General features: G+C 38.0%; 1 protein-coding gene across 1 annotated transcript in view; it reads left to right on the forward strand.

The window, feature by feature from the left end:
• HNMT (histamine N-methyltransferase) overlaps nt 1-16084 on the forward strand; it is a 47154-nt gene extending 31070 nt beyond the window's left edge. The window contains exons 4-6 of the mRNA XM_005676183.3: nt 2004-2134; nt 6793-6886; nt 14890-16084. Coding sequence (XP_005676240.1) covers nt 2004-2134; nt 6793-6886; nt 14890-15245 — 581 coding nt within the window. The 3' untranslated portion in view covers nt 15246-16084. The remainder of the gene's footprint in view (nt 1-2003; nt 2135-6792; nt 6887-14889) is intronic.

Below are 18967 nucleotides of genomic sequence, written 5' to 3' on the forward strand. Positions count from 1 at the left end.
TTTAATGTGTTGTTGGATTCTGATTGCTAGAATTTTGTTGAGGATTTTTGCATCTATGTTCATCAGTGATATTGGCCTGTAGTTTTCTTTTTTTGTGACATCTTTGTCAGGTTTTGGTATTAGGGTGATGGTGGCCTCATAGAATGAGGTTGGAAGTTTACCTTCCTCTGCAATTTTCTGGAAGAGTTTGAGGAGGATAGGTGTTAGCTCTTCTCGAAATTTTTAGTAGAATTCAGCTGTGAAGCCGTCTGGACCTGGGCTTTTGTTTGCTGGAAGATTTCTGATTACAGTTTCAATTTCCATGCTTGTGATGGGTCTGTTAAGATTTTCTATTTCTTCCTGGTTCAGTTTTGGAAAATTGTACTTTTCTAAGAATTTGTCCATTTCTTCCACGTTGTCCATTTTATTGGCATACAACTGCTGATAGTAGTCTCTTATGATCCTTTGTATTTCTGTGTTGTCTGTTGTGATCTCTCCATTTTCATTTCTAATTTTATTGATTTGATTTTTCTCTCTTTGCTTCTTGATGAGTCTGGCTAATGGTTTGTCAATTTTATTTATCCTTTCAAAGAACCAGCTTTTGGCTTTGTTGATTTTTGCTATGGTCTCTTTTGTTTCTTTTGCATTTATTTCTGCCCTAAGTTTTAAGATTTCTTTCCTTCTACTAACTCTGGGGTTCTCCAATTCTTCCTTTTCTAGTTGCTTTAGTTGTAGACTTAGGTTATTTATTTGACTTTTTTCTTGTTTCTTGAGGTATGCCTGTATTGCTATGAACTTTCCTCTTAGCACTGCTTTTATAGTGTCCCACAGGTTTAACCAGCTTGAACATCAGGAAGTTCACGGTTCACGTATTGCTGAAGCCTGGCTTGGAGAATTTTGTGCATTACTTTACTAGCTTGTGAGATGAGTGCAGTTGTGCGGTAGTTTGAGCATTCTTTGGCATTGCCTTTCTTTGGAATTGGAATGAAAACTGACCTTTTCCAGTCCTGTGGCCACTGCTGAGTTTTCCAAATTTGCTGGCATATTCAGTGCAGCACTTTCACAGCATCATCTTTCAGGATGTGAAACAGCTCAACTGGAATTCCATCACCTCCACTAGCTTTGTTCATAGCGATGCGTTCCAAGGCCTGCCTGATTTCACATTCCAGGATGTCTGGCTCTAGATTAGTGATCACACCATCATGATTATCTGGGTCGTGAAGATCTTTTTTGTACAGTTCTTATGTGTATTCTTGCCAAACATTAAATTTGAATTTTATATCATTTTTACCTACCATGAAGTATTATCCTTCTTTTGATTTTGTTCAACCATTTAACAGTTTAATGGCACAAAATATGAAGGACAGGAGCCTGAAGTCGGGAAGAAGAGTAGTGTATATTTTTAGCTTGCGGTTTATTTAATAATAGGTAGAAAGTCAGATATGGTCTATGCCACAGTTTATTGATTCCTGAGTTATAGAATCATATCACCTGTTTTATGTCAATTCTGCATTGATAAAATCCACCAGTTGATTTCCCCTTAACACTTGAGATAATGTGCTTATACACAGCTTCCCTGGTGACTCAGTGGTAAAGAATCCTCCTGCAGTGCAGGAGAAGCAGGTTCAGTCCCTGGGTCAGGAAGATCCTCTGGAGAAGGGAATGGCAACCTGCTCCAGTATTCTTGCCTGGGAAATCCCATGGACAGAGGAGCCTGGTGGGCTACAGTCCATGGTATCGCAAAAGAGTCGGATGTGACTTAGCAACTAAACAATAATATTGACTGTGTCTGATCAGTATTCTCGTAATTATTTCTTATTGGCTTTTTAGTTATCTCCAATTTCATTTAATGCTAGAGGAAAAACTAGGATGAACTCTCTGGTCTTCTGGAGCTGCATGAAAAAGAAAAATGTGCTTTATATCTGTTGTGTATATAATGTTGATTGCATTAAAATTCTAAATGGAAATGGGTTCCAAATTTGCAATTAAAATTGATGGTGAGCCACCTTTTCTCCATATTTTAGAGCTTGTAGCCAAGACATCAAACCTTGAGAACATAAAGTTTGCTTGGCACAAGGAGACATCATCTGAATATCAAAATAGAATGATGGAGAAAAAAGAACTTCAGAGGTGGGACTTTATTCATATGATTCAGGTAAGAAATATTTATTATTATATACTCTCAGAAAAGAAGATTCTTCAGAAATATTTCCGAGTACTTAATATTCTAACTTTTAAAAGAAAAATGAAAATCTGATTTCTGATTTTATAAGTGAACATTACCTGTCCAAACTGAGAATGGACCAACATCCCAGAGTTTTTCTGAATCCTCTTGCTTTTGCCTTCTGTTCATGACCTGGCTAGTGTGTATGCGACAAAGGGGCAGGCTGGATGATTCCTCAGGTCAACAAAGTATTACTGACATCAGTCTTTCTGCCAGAATGTATTTCCGTGGTCCAGCATTAACAGTGTATTTCTTGTAAAGGGAGTGCCTCTTCAGTAGATGATATGGGGACATATTTCCAGAGGTCACTGATGTATCTGAATAGCATATAGGTGTATAGGCTTTGGGTGTTGACTACCACTAGAAGATGTACATATTTTAGAAAAACCATGATGAACAAGATGCCTTTTGCTTTCTACAGTCTACAAGTACAGTCATCCCAAAGGAATAAACTTTTTTGTAGACTTTTTAAAAATTGAAATATAATTGATTTACAGTGCTGTGCCAATCTCTGCTGTATAGCAAAGTGACTCATTTATATACCTATAGACATTCTTATTTTTATATTCTTTTCCATTGTGGTTTATCACAGGATATTGAATGTAGTTCTGTGCTATATGTTTGGACCTTGTTGATTATCAGTTCTAAATGTATTAATAATAGCCTGTATCTACCAACCCCAAGCTCCCAGTCCACCCCTGTCCCTCCCCACGTCTCCCTTGGCAACCACAAGTCTGGTGTCTGTGTCTATGAGTCTGTTTCTGTTTTGTAGATAGGTTTATTTGTGCCATATTTTAGATTCCACATGTCAGTGATATTATAGGGTATTTGTCTTTCTCTTTCTGACCTACTTCAGTTCGGATGATACTCCCCTGGTCCACCCATGTTGCTGCAAATAGCGTTATTTCATTCTGTTCTATGGCTGAGCAGCATTCCATTGTATATATGCACCACATCTTCCTTACCCGTTTGTCTGTTGATAGACATTTAGGTTATTTCCATGTTTTGGCTGTTGTAAACAGTGCTCCTGTGAATGTAGGGGTGCATGTATCTTTTTGAATTATAGTTTTGTCCAGGTATATTCCCAGGAATGGGACTGTTGGATCATATGGTAACTCTATTTTTAGTTTTCTGAGGAACCTCAATATTTTCCATAGTGGTTGTTTCAACAGTGTAGGGGGATCCCTTTTCTCCACACCCTCTCCATACTTGTTTTTTGTAGAATTTTTAATGATGGTCATTTTGACTAGTGTGAAGTGGTAACTCATTGTAGTTTTGATTTGCACTTCTCTAATAATTAGTGATGCTGAGCATCTTTCCATGTACCTAATGGTCATCTGTATGTCTTCTTTGGAGAAATATCTGTTAAAATATTCTGCCCAGTTATTGATTGGGTTGTGTTTTCTGTTTTTGAGTTGTATGAACTGTTTGTATATTTTAGAGGTTAAGCCAAAAGGACTATACTTCTGAAAATTACAGGAAGATATGACTTCAGGGTTGGCATATCTAGGCAATTCTACATCTTTGCTTTCTTAGCAGATAAAATCTTTTAACTATAAGGGAGTGCTTTTAACATTACCTAGCAAACCTAAGACATTTCTCTGCTAGACTTAATTTTCTACTTCTCATATCGTTGGCCCTTGCACAACACAGATTTGAATTATGTGGGTTCATTTGTATGCTAATTTTTTCTTTTGATTTTTTTTTTGTTTTTTTGACCACATCACAGGGCTTGTGAGAGCTTAGTTGCCCAACCAGGGATTGAACCCATGCTCCCTGTAATGGAAGCACCGAGTCCAAACTACTGGACCTCCAGGGAATTCCCTGGAGTTTTTCAGCACTAAATGCTGCATGACTGGATGTGGCACTCCAGAAACAGAGAAAACGCATATGTTATATGTGAATTTCTGACTACACAGAAAGTTGGTACTCTAATCCCTGCCTTGTCCAAGGCTCAACTGTATAACTGTTTCACACCTTCTTCTCTCTCCTTACAACTCCTGTAATCCCTTCTTTGCCACTGGTTTCCAATTGATGACCTCCCTTCCTACTCTATAGTGAAAAGAGAAATGATCAGGTAGAAAATCATCTTTTACCCACCACATTTATAGAGATGCACCTGTACCTACCATTGCTTTCTTTCTTCTTATTACAAAAGAATCCCAGGAATCCTGTTGTACTGTCAGTGGGAATGTAAAGTAATGTAGCCACTATGGAGAACAGTATGGAGGTTCCTCAAAACAGCGAAAAATAGGACTATCATGCTGTGCTTAGTCGCCCAGTCACATCCGACTCTTTGCGGCCCTGTAGACTGTAGCCAGCTAGGCTCCTCTGTCCATGGGGAGAATATTCCATGTATTCTCCCCATGTGGGTTGAGAATACTCAACCCACTCCAGTGTTCTCCAGGCAAGAATACTGGGGTAGGTTGCCATGCCCTCCTGCAGGGGATCTTCCCAACCCAGGGACTGAACTCAGGTCTCCCACATTACAGGTGGATTCTTTACCATCTGAGCTGCCAGGGAAGCCTGAGAATACTGGGATGGGTAGCCTATCTCTTCTCTAGGGGATCTTCCTGACCCCAGAATCAAACTGGGATTTCCTGCATTGCATGTGAATTCTTTACCAACTGAGCTACCAGGGAAGCCCAGAACTACCATATGACTCAGCCAGCACACTACTGTGCATATACCCAGAGAAAACCATAATTCAAAAAGATACATGCATCCCAGTGTTCATAGCAGCACTATAGAGATGGAGGTGTTGAGAACAAATATATGGACACCAAGGGAAAAAGGGGTGGGTGGGATGAATTGGGAGATTGGGATTGACACATATACACTACTGATACCATGTATAAAAGCTAACCAATGAAAACCTACTGCATAGCACAGGGAACTCTGCTTAACACACCGTGGTGACCTGAATAGGAAGGAAATCTGAAAGGGAGGGCATATATGTATGTCTGATTGATTTTGCTGTACAGTAGAAACTAACACAACACTGTAAAGCAACTATACTCCAAAAAAAAAGAAAAAAAACCTTAAAAAAAAAACGCCTCCCTTTATCAAAAGCCAATCCCTTCACAAATGCTCTGAATCCCATTCCTCACTTGTTATAAAATGTTGCAGCTTCAGAGATCATCCTCCAGTTTCTCTCAAAACCTCCACATGTGTTTTCTTTCTTATCTCCGCTTCCTCGGCACTACTACTGTCTTCCTCTCTGTCGACTCTGCATTTTTCTGTTGTATGTCTCTGTCCCTTCATTACTCCTTACAGTCCTAACATTTTCACAGTATCTTTCAACTTAATATTCATAGTCAACTGCAGAGAATCTGTGTCTATTAGATCAAATTTCAGAGCATCTGCTATGATCGGCCTCCTCTTTCTGAGCTAGGTCATGTCAAGGATTATTAGCAATCTTGTGGACTAGCTGCATCTGGGTGCCAGTCTATATGGTCCCTGTGGTGAACAGCATGGAGTGACATGATACTAAATATGGCCTCTGAGACTGCACAGGCCATGTGCAGGTCCCTTGTATTTCATTCATTCATGTGAGGGAGGCATAGCTCAGGTTATTTTTGCTTTACGCAATAAATTCTATTATCCATGTGTACATGCTTAGTCATGCTCAGCTCTTTGTGATCCCATAGAGCCTGCCATGCTCCTCTGTCCATGGAATTTTCCAGGCAAAAATACTGTAGAGGGTTGTCATTTCCTACTCCAGGGTATCTTCCCAACCCAGGGCTTGAACCCATGTCTCTTGCATTTCCTGCATTGGCAGGTGGATTCTTTACCACTGCGCCACCTGGGAAGCCCATAAAAAAAATTGAATACAATATTGAATTCTTGTCTAAAAGAGTAGAAGATGAGACATAAAACGTAAGTGTCTAGGTGAGGTAGATTCCAGGGCTATAAGTCCTCAGGGGACAATTTCCATTGCCCATGTGTAATTCCAGGCTCTATCTGTGTTAGGTGGAAAGACCTCTCCCTGCAGTTCACCAGAGATCGTTCAGAGTTATTTAAAATGAGTGGACTTACACCTATCCCCTTGTGATGATGCTGCAACCTTAGGCTTTTTCCAATCCATTTTCCTAGAGAATCTGTCAACATCAAAGCTTGTCGCATTTTCTGTGATTTAAAAAAAAGCGTTGGTGAGCATATGGTAAAGCTAGTGCAAAGGGCTTAATTTTGAAGCAACGTTCCATGAAATGGAATGTTTTTATGGTGCCAGCACCATTTTCTCCCAGAAGAACTACAATTCACAAAATATAGAGAAAGCACAGAATCAATGCCCGCATGTGGAGTAGAGACTGTCTAAAGCTATAAATGTCTGTTACTGAAGCCAGAAAGAGAAAATTTTAAAATATTTGATTCTTGTTGAGTAAATACCATAGTTTCCCCTATCCCCAAATATGTTCTTTCATTATTATTCTATCTCGTATACATCTTTAACTTCTAAATTTCTTACATGTTTTATTGAGTAAAAACCCACTCACCTTGAAAATCAAATCTTCTAGTGAGTATCTAGTCTGAGCAACAAAGACATTGACATAGAAAAGTGCCTCATTTCTCTTTTCCTTCATTTCTAGATGCTGTATTATGTTAAAGACATCCCAGCTACCCTGAAATTCTTCCATAGTCTCTTAGCTACCAATGCTAAGATTCTCATTATTCTTGTGTCAGGTAAGTTATTTTCCTCCCACCTAAATTTTTAAAAACCAATAGTTCATGTGTTTGAAGGCTGATGGTATATTTCATCTTCATTATGAAATTCTTGACCTGGCTTATGGTCATAGTCAATTAATTAACACAGTATTAGGAAAGTCCTTCAAACTTTCAATTTAGGATTTCCAGTGGAAATAAATATCTGTTTCTTCTTCCTCTTGAGAAAGTATATCTTTGTTGTTCATATATAAATTATTTTTATATAACATATAGCAAATACAACTGATAGGAATTGTTTTGAGGAGACTAAAAATAGAAAATATTTCTATTTACCTCCTTTTTGTCCCTTAAATGTCTCTTTCCCTTCTGTGATGTTTAAATAAAGGTTGAAATATTTGTGACACTGTCATATTTGATTAATTTGCATTTCTAGAGCCACTGCCAATGTTGCTGCTTATAGGTTTTCTCAAATAACTATCAAGAATAGCTAATGATTCACTTGTTTGGTTTTGTGTTGTTATTTTCCAAAGACGGCATTTGATCATACCTTGTTTCCAATGATACAATTAAGTATCACACAGAGAACCTAAATAAACAGATTAGCAAATAAAACACTGACACTGTTGAATTCATTAATTCACTACTTCATTCAGCAGTCTTTATAGATTGTTCACACAGTGCTATTCAGGTTGACTCTAGATATACAGCAGTTTCTATCTTCCTAAATTTATATCAGACCCTATAATCAAAAACCACGTCATAACATTCATTTATTCCTAAACATGAGGAATGGCTTTAAGGATGGCAAACACAGTGGTTGCCTATAATCCTAGCTTTGAATTTATGTGGGATTTTGGCAAATGAAAGTTCCTGTACACAACCTCTTCTGCAAGGGAACATTTGATATACCATTTTTATCTCAGGTTAGTTAAAAATACTCATTTATGTGAGAAAGTTCTATCTTCCCATTTAGGAGGGCTTATGTAAACGGGATGCTTCCCACTAACCTCTCTCCAAATGAGGACACTTGGATAAAGCACTTTGAACATTTAGGAATACGAAAGTAAATTTAGTTACCAACACTGAATTGATAACTCAGCCTATTCTTGATAATCTGTATCAATAATACAGAAAGTGTTGCAGACAGAAATAACAGTTCATCCAGCAGTCATATATGTCTGATTTTAAAATATATTCCACATCAAATGAAGATCCACTTCATTTATATTTAGTTTATCCTTAAATATTTTCAGAAGTTATGTATTTGAGTGTCAGAAGGCAGCTCTTTTGTGAATATATACCTACCAGTAGGAAAAAAACAGCCTGAGCTTTACAGGGTAGCACGAGTGTCTACAAGCAACTGAGAATTGACTTAGTGCTCTTATGGATACAGTATTTTGCTGGCTAGATCATGACTACAGTTACTAGAATCAAAAACCAGTTAGCTTTCATCAAAAAAGTATTTTGAGTCAAAAATTATTCACTCTGCATTTTATGGTAGAAATATTTCACTAACTTTTTCAGTACAGAGCTTACAGTTCTTCATGACTGCACACAGTGTGGGAGGCAGGTGTCACAGAGAGGAAAAGATTGTTAACAGATAATCCTTTTAGCTCAGTGCTTTTTCTAAGATACCAACTCTTCACTTTCCCCTTTCACCCCTTCTTACTCGTTACATAGAGCAGATTAACTCCCCTTTGCTCTTCCTCTCTGACCTAGATAAATCTGTTCACCTATAAACCTATCTTAACAATAATGTATTTCTTTGAGAAAAATTGTATCAGCCCCTTGGTGTAAGGAAGTAGCTGAAGTCTCCCTTTTTAAAAAGAGCAGTAATTGCCTTGTTGCATTAAAAAAGCTGATACAAATATATATGGGTCAGTTTTTAGAAACATAAATTATGGTCAATTTCCAACAGTGGAAACAAATTTAGTCACAAGAAGATTTGTCTTATATCATTGTCAATTAACATGTATAAAATCGATCCATATTGTCATTAGTAACTTTTTCATTTCATGCTGCTGCTGCTAAGTCACTTCAGTCGTGTCCGACTCTGTGCGACCCCATAGACGGCAGCCCACCTGGCTTCCCTGTCCCTGGGGTTCTCCAGGCAAGAACGCTGGAGTGGGTTGCCATTTCCTTCTCCAATGTATGAAAGTGAAAAGTGAAAGTGAAGTCGCTCAGTCTGTATCCGACTCTTGGCGACCCCATGGACTGCAGCCTACCAGGCTCCTCCATCCATGGAATATCACTACAAATCCCTATGAACCAGACCAGTCTGCTAACCTGTGGATAGTAGACAGGTGTGAGGAAACTCCCCAAGTCACCTGAGGTGCCTGATCAACTTCCTATCTCACTCCTATTTAATAAAACCCATTATCCTAAACTGCCTTCTCAGCCCAAACTATAATTCTTGAAACCCCATTCTCCATACTTGCCCAATGAAAACATGCCTTAAACTTGACTATTACCTTAAAACTTGGAAGACCTACACCAAAATGGTTCACACACAGCTCTGTTTTCACTCAGGTTGTTGAGGTCACTTTGTAAATGGAATTTGGTCATTATTACCTAGAAGTGGCTCTGGCTTGGTGGTAAAGAATCTGCCTGCCAATGCAGGAGACCCAGGTTCAATACTGGGTTGAGGAGATCCCTTAGAAAAGGAAATGACAAACCACTCCAGTATTCTTGCCAGGGAAATTCTATGGACAAGAGGAGCCTGGTGGGCTACAGTTCATGGGGTGGCAAAAGAGTCAGACATGGCTTAGTGACTAAACAACAACAACCTAGAAGTGAAGAAGCTTGTTTGTATATTTCCTTTGTTTCAGCAATATTGTCATCCATAGCCTCACGGCAATATAGCAACTGAGTGCTCCTTGCAAACAGACTCAGAAGCCTAGCACTAGTTACTCAATTAAATTTCCATGAGTACTCAGCGAGCTAGTATCTCAGCAAGGCACCTAATGGTATGTCTGGATTAACATGTTGCTCTAAAGGTCATCTCAAATATGCTCCATAGCTAAGGTTTCTGCCTGTCCATCCCAGTTAGACAGTGACCTGTGACTGAACTGATGTGTTGTCTCTCTGAATAAACTGAATTACTCAGTTATTTGAGTACCATATGGAAACCCATTTTTGCAATTTATTCGATTGTAAGATAATGAAATATGGGATCTGTTTCTAGATTTAATTATGCAGGGCACCTAGCTTGGTTAAGGTGACAGGTGTGTTCAGCATATTCAAAATATAGCTTGTAGTCTTGGTTTCAGGCTGTCTGAACAGGATAGCTATTGTGCAGATTTGGTTCATTCAGCTTTTATTGAGCTCCTCTAATCCATCATTAGGTAGACATAAATTTGAGCAAACTCCAGGAGATGGTGGAGGACAGAGAAGCCTGGCATGCTACAGTCCATGAAGTCGCATAAGAGTTGTCCTTGACTTAATGACTGAACAATAACTGTTCATCACTGCTAGGCTCTGAGGTTGCAAAGATGACTATTACTCCTCCTCTGTGTTTGATAGACTTCTAATCCAATGGAGGACTGAGAGGGGTAAACACTTTCAGCAGTGTGCTCATTTCCCTATCAGAGGCAAATGGGGAGTTTTTAAGGAGAGTTCCTGAAGAGCAGGAGTTCTGCTCTCTAGTCCCAGATTTTTGCAAAACCCTTGGCACCTAGAAGAACACACCCAGTGAATGTATTTGAATTGAAAAATGAAAGTGTTAGTAGCTAAGTAGTGGCTGACTCATTTGTGACTCCATGGACTGTAGCCCACCAGGCTCCTGTGTCCATGGGGTTTCCCAGGCAAGAATACTGGAGTGGGTAGCCATTCTCTTCTCCAGGGGATCTTCCCAACCCAGGGGTCAAAATGAAAAATTATTTATTATTTCTTCTTTACGATATCCTAACTACAACTGATTCTAAGTGTCCATGTAAAAAGAAAAAAGAGAGAGAGAGAGAGACCATGTTTTAGCTAAAATGTACTACATGATAGACATGGAATCAGGGAATATAGACAGTGCTAGAGATTTGAAGATGGACTACATAAAAAGGAATAAAAGGCTCAATAAAGAAGATACATGTATTCACACACAAACAGTGCCTCCTGAAAGAGGCATACAAAAGAACAGAAGAGTAGGCAAGTGAAACTGATTAGGAAAAGGAAGAGAAATTATATTCAGAATTAAATGACAGTGTTTTACTGGTCAGCCTATTTGAATATATGGTGCTTGAGGGAACAGAAGCTTTCCTCTGGTTCCAAAGAATCCACTGAAGAATTAGCCCATCTGAGTAAACAGTCATTTATTTATAACAAACAGAAGTTTCTGATTATAGAGACAAAAGATCTGATTTGGGGATGGAAAAAGAAGAGAAATAAGAGGTAGATTTTTAAAATGAGTATCCCACACAAAAATAAAGTCAGTGGCATGTTTTTCTGCATATGTAGTAGCCAGACATTAGTTGAGAGAGTTGCTATTAATAATTAAAATGCAACTTATCTGGTTAAGGGAGATCAGTGACGTTTTCTTTCCTGCCCTCTCCTTATTTGACTAAGGAAGGAGGCAAATCATAGTGTGTTATTTTTAATACAGTGTGTTGGGGGGGAGGACCTGGTTTATATCATGTTGAATACAAAAGTCACACCATATGTTGTGCCCACCGAGAGCTATTATGATAATGTATCAGTCAGAAAGTGTCTAATTGCTCAGCTTAGAAATGGCACTGAGTCACCAAACACTGACACCAACAAATGCTCTGCAATTAGTGTTTGGCTCTTTTTTCTCTGCCAGATTTAAAAAATAATAATGATAATGCTAACAGAGCCTCTCAACCACTGAAATATTTATTTTCTTATAAAGTCTTATTTGTAGGCAAATTCTTATTTGGGCAGACAATCACTGTCTTTGGAATGAAAAATTTTTTTAATACATACTCATGACCCTGATTTTTTTTCATTGAACTGAGGTTTCTTATTTTCTAATTTTTCTGCTTCATTCCAATTCTACCTTCTCCTAAAGCTTACCCTGAAGTTATCACTCTCTTCTGCAATATTAGTGGAACATCAGACCACTCTTAATGCACTGTATCCACTGTATATATAACAGCCCAGTATTACATGTGTATATTAGAAAGTCCATAAAATTGTCATTTGTTTTAATTTTTATTTTATTATAGATTTTTGAATAGCAAGTTTGTTTTTTTTTTTTCACAGTCTCAAGGTTACAACCAGTGGAAATATCAAATTAATTCCACTTAATGTTCATTTATTTTCTAAGTACATATTACACATCTGCTATGTGCTTACCATTGTGCCATGATTTACTTCAATTATATTATTTAATATTCACAGTTGCAACAAGTATAGTTATCTCTGTCTTATAGATAAGAAACCAGAGGTTCTGAAAGACTGCATAACAAACCTCATGTCATTCATGAAGAGTCAGAGGAACAATCCAACCTCTCTCTCCCTCAGATTCTGTATCTCTTAGCTGCTACACTGGGCCAGATTTTCAATTAAATGCATCATACACTGCTAATATACCTTCTAAAGCTGGGGACAAAATTTTTAAACTCAACTGAGGTGTTGCAGTCCAAGGCAGCATCTTATAAGTGTATAGACCCAAGAGGCTATCTCCCCTTTGGTTTGAGTAAACTATCATTGTATTTGCTGTGCTCTTTCTTCCATTTCAGTTTTTACTCAGACCCTCTCCTCTGAACCAGACTAATGTAAACAATTGCCTTCCTCTTATCACAACCTGGATGTCCAAGAGATAGCTCAACTTTCATACTTTCAAAACAAGATGCCTGCTAAAACACTGAAAAATGTTCCTCCCTCATTGTTCCCATTTCTAATGGCAGTTCTCTCTTTTCAGATGCTTGGGCCAAAATCACTGGGGTCATCACTGATTCTTTTCTTTCTTTCACTATCCAAACTGTTATTGCTAACAATATACAAGTCATTAGCAAATGGCATTGGCTCTAGGAGTGTAATATATAATGTGTGTGTGTGTATATATATATGTATGAAGCAACCATTTCTCATTATTTCCAATCTTGCTGTTTCAACTTACTATCATCTATCACCCAGATTTTTGCAGTAGCTTTCTTACTGTTCTTCCTGCTTCTGTCCTTATGCCCCTGTTCTCATCTGTGTGGCCAGAGTGACCTTAAGAAAATGTAAATCAGGTCAAGTCACTCTAATGCTGTGTCATCTGATATGTAAGTCTCAGTTGGCAATTGAAACTGAAATGAATTAAAATGAAATAGCACTTAAAATTCATTTCCTTAGTCAGACTAGCCATAGTTCACACGTTCCAGAACCAGTTCAGTTCAGTCGCTCAGTCGTGTCCGACTCTTTGCAACCCCACGAATCGAAGCATGCCAGGCCTCCCTGTTCATCACCATCTCCTGGAGTTCACTCAGACTCACGTCCATTGAATCAGTGATGCCATCCAGCCATCTCATCCTCTGTCTTCCCCTTCTCCTCCTGCCCCCAATCCCTCCCAGCATCAGAGTCTTTTCCAGTGAGTCAACTCTTCACATGAGGTGGTCAAAGTACTGGAGTTTCAGCTTTAGCATCATTCCTTCCAAAGAAATCCCAGGGCTGATCTCCTTCAGAATGGACTGGTTGGATCTCCTTGCAGTCCAAGGGACTCTCAAGAGTCTTCTCCAACACCACAGTTCAAAAGCATCAATTCTTCGGTGCTCAGCCTTCTTTACAGTCCAACTCTCACATCCATACATGACTACTAGAAAAACCATAGCCTTGACTAGACGGACCTTAGTCGGCAAAGTAATATGTCTGCTTTTGAATATGCTATTTAGGTTGGTCATAATTTTTTTTCCAAGGAGTGAGCATCTTTTAATTTCATGGCTGCAATCACCATCCGCAGTGATTTTGGAGCCCCCCAAAATAAAGTCTGACACTGTTTCCACTGTTTCCCCATCTATTTCCCATGAAGTGATGGGACCGGATGCCACGATCTTCGTTTTCTGAATGTTGAGCTTTAAGCCAACTTTTTCACTCTCCTCTTTCACTTTCATCAAGAGGCTTTTTAGTTCCTCTTTGCTTTCTGCCATAAGGGTGGTGTCATTTGCATATCTGAGGTTATTGATATTTCTCCCAGCAATCTTGATTCCAGCTTGTGTTTCTTCTAGTCCAGAGTTTCTCATGACGTACTCTGTATAGAAATTAAATAAGCAGGGTGACCATATACAGCCTTGACGTACTCCTTTTCCTATTTGGAACCAGTCTGTTGTTCCATCTCCAGTTCTAACTGTTGCTTCTTGACCTGCATACAGATTTCTCAAGAGGCAGGTCAGGTGGTCTGGTATTCCCATCTCTCTCAGAATTTTCCACAGTTTATTGTGATCCACACAGTCAAAGTGATGGTTAGTGGCTACCATATTGGACAATGCTACCAATTTGGAACGTGTCCAAGACTCCATAATAGTCTATTAGACAGCACTACAATGACTTCCCATCTTTTCCTATATGATTAAGCACCCAATCCACTCCTCACCATCACCCAGCCTCATCTCTTTCCATTCTCCCCTTGGTTCAATTCCAATCTCCCTGGCTCCCTGGCTAGTTCTTAATGTGCCAAGCATGTCCCTGCTTCAGGTCCTTTGCAGTTGGTCTTCTCTCTGCCTGGAGTAACCTTCCCCCTGATAGATTACTACATATCTACATGCCTTGTTGTCATGTCTCTGCTCAAATGTCACATTATTAGAGAGAATGTCTGTGACCATCCTAAATAAAGTAGCAGTCCATCCAGCCTTTTGATCCCCCTTATCTCTTGCTTAGATTTGTTTTTCATTAGCACTTTGCACCATCTGATGCATAACTTATTTATTTATCTTTCTCTCCAACCCCTTGCACTCCTTGAACTGAGCTGCAAAAATCAAACATTCCTACTTTTTAAATGGACTGCTCTATTCCAAGCATCTAATGTACTGCTTGCAGAGGAGGTAAATGAAAAGAAGAATAACTGAGAGCATGAATGCTTTTCCGTTGCACAGGAGCCAGCAGCTGGCAAAAGCTATGGGAAAAGTACGGACCCCGCTTACCCCGGAATGACCTCTGCCAGTATGTCACATCATCTGACCTCACTCAGATGCTGGATGAGTTGGGGATTAAGTACGAGTGTTATGACCTTCTGTCCACCATGGACATATCTGACTGTTTTATTGATGGCAATGAAAATGGAGACCTCCTTTGGGATTTTTTGACAGAAACCTGCAACTTTAATACAACAGCACCACCGGATCTCAAAGCAGAAATTATGAAAGATCTGCAGAAGCCTGAATTCAGTATAAAGAAAGAGGGAAAGGTTCTTTTCAATAATAGTCTGAGTTTCATAGTGGTTGAGGCATAAATACACATCATGAGAATGTTAAAAAACTATAATTTGAACAATGTTGATCATTTGTGTATTAAAATTATAAATATATCTCATAACATAAACAGAAGCATCTTCACTTACATGTAAAACCTAGAAAGTTTTAGGACATTCTTGGACTCTCATATAGAATCATATAAGACACTGCTGGTCTTATCTCTCCTATAGGTAAAGAGACGATGTATGGGCTACATACCACTTAATCTGAAAAATGAGACAGCTAAGTTTCAGGGGCTTACTGACAATAAAATCGACTCCACTTATTAACTGTGATGGAATTTTCTAGAATGCTAATAAAATATGTGCTACGGATTTTTAAAATGCTAGTAAAGTATATGCCTACTGATACATTAGACATTAAGAAAGCGTATGTTTATTGACTTTCCCCTTTTGTAAAGAAATATTTGTCTATATACATTTATTTGCTATAGTTTCTATCCTTATCTTTAGTGATTACTAAAAGTAAGCACTTAGGATGTTACAAAACTAACTCTGTCGTGTGTTGTCATTTCCTTTGATTTTGGTTTCTCTTTTAACTTTGTTTATGGTGTTGTAGTGTTTTGTTTTTAGATATACTGAAGTCTTTTTTATTCATTCAAATTTAGGTTTTTTTTTAATTTCTGGATTTCTGAAACATTTTAAAAGGCGTTCTAAACCCAAGGTTTTAAAATATTAACATATTTTATCAAAATGATTGTATAATTTCACTGTATAAAAGTCTTTGATCTATTTGAAGTTTACATAAGGAGTGAGTTGAGAACAAACTGATTTTTCACAAAAATAAAACCATCTATATCAACACAGTTGACAAAAAATAACCCCACTTACTTAAAATAAATCTTTTATCATTTACTAGATTTCTAGAAAATATTTGAGTCTATTTCAATACTTCATAGTTCCTTCTATGACAAAGATCTCCTCTAAGAGCAAGAATCATCTTTAACAGTAAGATTTCAGAGAATTTTTGAAAAGTTTTTGATAACCTTTAGTTGGTTAATCCAGTGCTATCAGAATTTAACTTTGTAAGGATTCCTAAAGTAGCTGAATGTTCTCAGCTCCCAGAGAAAATTAAAACCTTGGTAGTTTGATGTGGTTTCATTGTATAAAATAGACTATTTAATTTTATATGAAAATTTAGTCTAAAGATTAATTAATTATATTATTGAAGATCAGTAGTAGCCTGCATATTGCATGTAAACTTATTAGATATGGGCTCCATATCCTGGCTCAGTGGTAAAGAATCTGCCTGCAATGTAGGAGACACTTGATCCTTGGGTCAGGAAGATTCCCTGGAGAAGGGAATGGCAACCCACATCAGTATTCTTTTTTTTTTTTTTTTTTTTAATTTTTATTTTTTTTAAATTTTAAAATCTTTAATTCTTACATGCGTTCCCAAACATGAACCCCCCTCCCACCTCCCTCCCCACAACATCTCTCTGGGTCATCCCCATGCACCAGCCCCAAGCAAGCTGCACCCTACGTCAGACATGGAATGGCGATTCAATTCTTACATGACAGTATACATGTTAGAATTCCCATTCTCCCAAATCATCCCACCCTCTCCCTCTCCCTCTGAGTCCAAAAGTCTGGTATACACATCTGTGTCTTTTTTCCTGTCTTGCATACAGGGTCGTCATTGCCAACTTCCTAAATTCCATATATATGTGTTAGTATACTGTATTGGTGTTTTTCTTTCTGGCTTACTTCACTCTGTATAATTGGCTCCAGTTTCACCCATCTCATCAGAACTGATTCAGCTGTGGTACATATACACAATGGAGTATTACACATCAGTATTCTTGACGGGAGAATCCCATGGACAGAAGAGCCTGGCAGGCTATAGTCCATGGGGTTGCAAAAGATTTGGATACAACTTAGTGACTGAGCACTTTTTTTTTTTTTTTTTTAGTGACTGAAGAGCAACAACATATTTAATCATAAACATCTGTCATTCTTTTAAAAAAATATACCTCTTAAGTAATTGAGTAATTCTGTAATTAATAAATACTTACATTTTTAAAGTAAGTAAATAATTCTCTCTGTTAAAAACAGAATAAAAGTAAGGTTTTACTAAAGAGCTCATAGACCCCAATTCTCCAGTGATGAAGCCTTCCACACGGTATGATATTCGCTCTTTCACATCTCAGAGCTACCACTTAATGCTGCAGTATGTCACTTAAAAGAGTTAATGCCCCTCCTTCAGGCCCAGAGCGTACACTGGAGTACAAACTCTATTTACACCAGCAAAGTACCAAGCTTTATTGTTCATAATAAGTAAAATTGACTTGCAAATTTTATTTTATTTTATTTTATTCTTGGACAACTTCATCAATGTTTTTTGAATTGCCAGTTTCAACAAATGAAACGACAGTTATCCAATCACATTCCTGAATATGAACCCTGAACTATTAATCATACTGATATGTACTACTGACAAAGGAAATCTGTGAAGCAGGCATGATTGATGGATATGGACCATGACGACCTTGAACGACTTCACCAAAAAGATAGAAATCAAAACTGCAGAGCAAATGATGGCTGTTTCTAAAAAGCATATGTGCAAAGCAAGAAAATAACTAATATGCTGTTTCAAGATGAAAAACAATAGCAGTATATAGTTGGATGTTCGTAAATATAGTCTTTTTTTCCTCATATAGGCCTTACTATAAAATACAAGGAGAAATAAATTTTCATCTGCTTCAATCTAATGCAGTGGAAATAATCAAGTTTTTTTATAAACAGAAAATCCTCAAGAGTTCAGTGCCAGTCAGTGATGGAAAGATACAAGGGTACAAGAGGGGCAAGGGGATGGAACTCTTGGCTTCTGCTTGTATTGCATATTACAAAGGGCTTGAGACAGTCTCATATTTAATTTTCTAGTCTGTTGTGGGGCTTCAGAAAAAGAAGCCTACAGCATGAATTTGGAATGTTGTTTTATATATCACTGTACATTTCCTAGTGTTTAATATGGGGGCTTCCCTGGCGGCTCAGATGGTAAAGACTCTGCCTGCAATGCGGGAGACCCAGGTTCAATCCCTGGGTTGGAAAGATCCCCTGGAGAAGGGAACGGCTACTCACTCCAGTATTCTTGCCTGGAAAATCCCATGGACAGAGGAGCCTGGAGACCTAGAGTCCATGGGGTTGCAAAGAGTCAGACACAACTAAGGGACTTTCAGAGTCATGCATATGGAAGATGCTAAGCAACAGAACACTCAGTGAATTCTTTTCCAAGCATTTATCTTATACCTATATGTTTATACTTTTATTATAACCAGAGCTTGAGAAAACCAACAAAGTTGTCTGTTACACTCAGTATAAACCTTAACTTCTTTATAGTGTTTCTGAAACCTTTCTGTATTTGTTAGAGAGTACTGCCAAATCCAAAGAGGAGATATTAAATGGAAAAAAAAAAATGTTTTAGGACCTTGACTTTGTTTACTATGAAAATTGGCAAATTTCTTAATTGAAAACTCTGCCAAAAATATACAATGGAGAAAAGATAGTCTCTTCAGCAAGTCAGTTTTTGGTAAAACTGGATAGCCACATGTAAATCATTGAAGTTAAAACATTATCTCACACCATATACAAAAATAAACTCAAAATGGCTTAAAGACTTAAATTTAAAACACGACACTATAAAACTCTTAGAAGAGAACATAGCAAAACATTCTCTGACATAAGTAATAGATATCAATGTT

This window comes from Capra hircus, chromosome 2, assembly GCF_001704415.2.
Source record: "Capra hircus breed San Clemente chromosome 2, ASM170441v1, whole genome shotgun sequence".
Lineage (NCBI taxonomy): Eukaryota > Metazoa > Chordata > Mammalia > Artiodactyla > Bovidae > Capra > Capra hircus.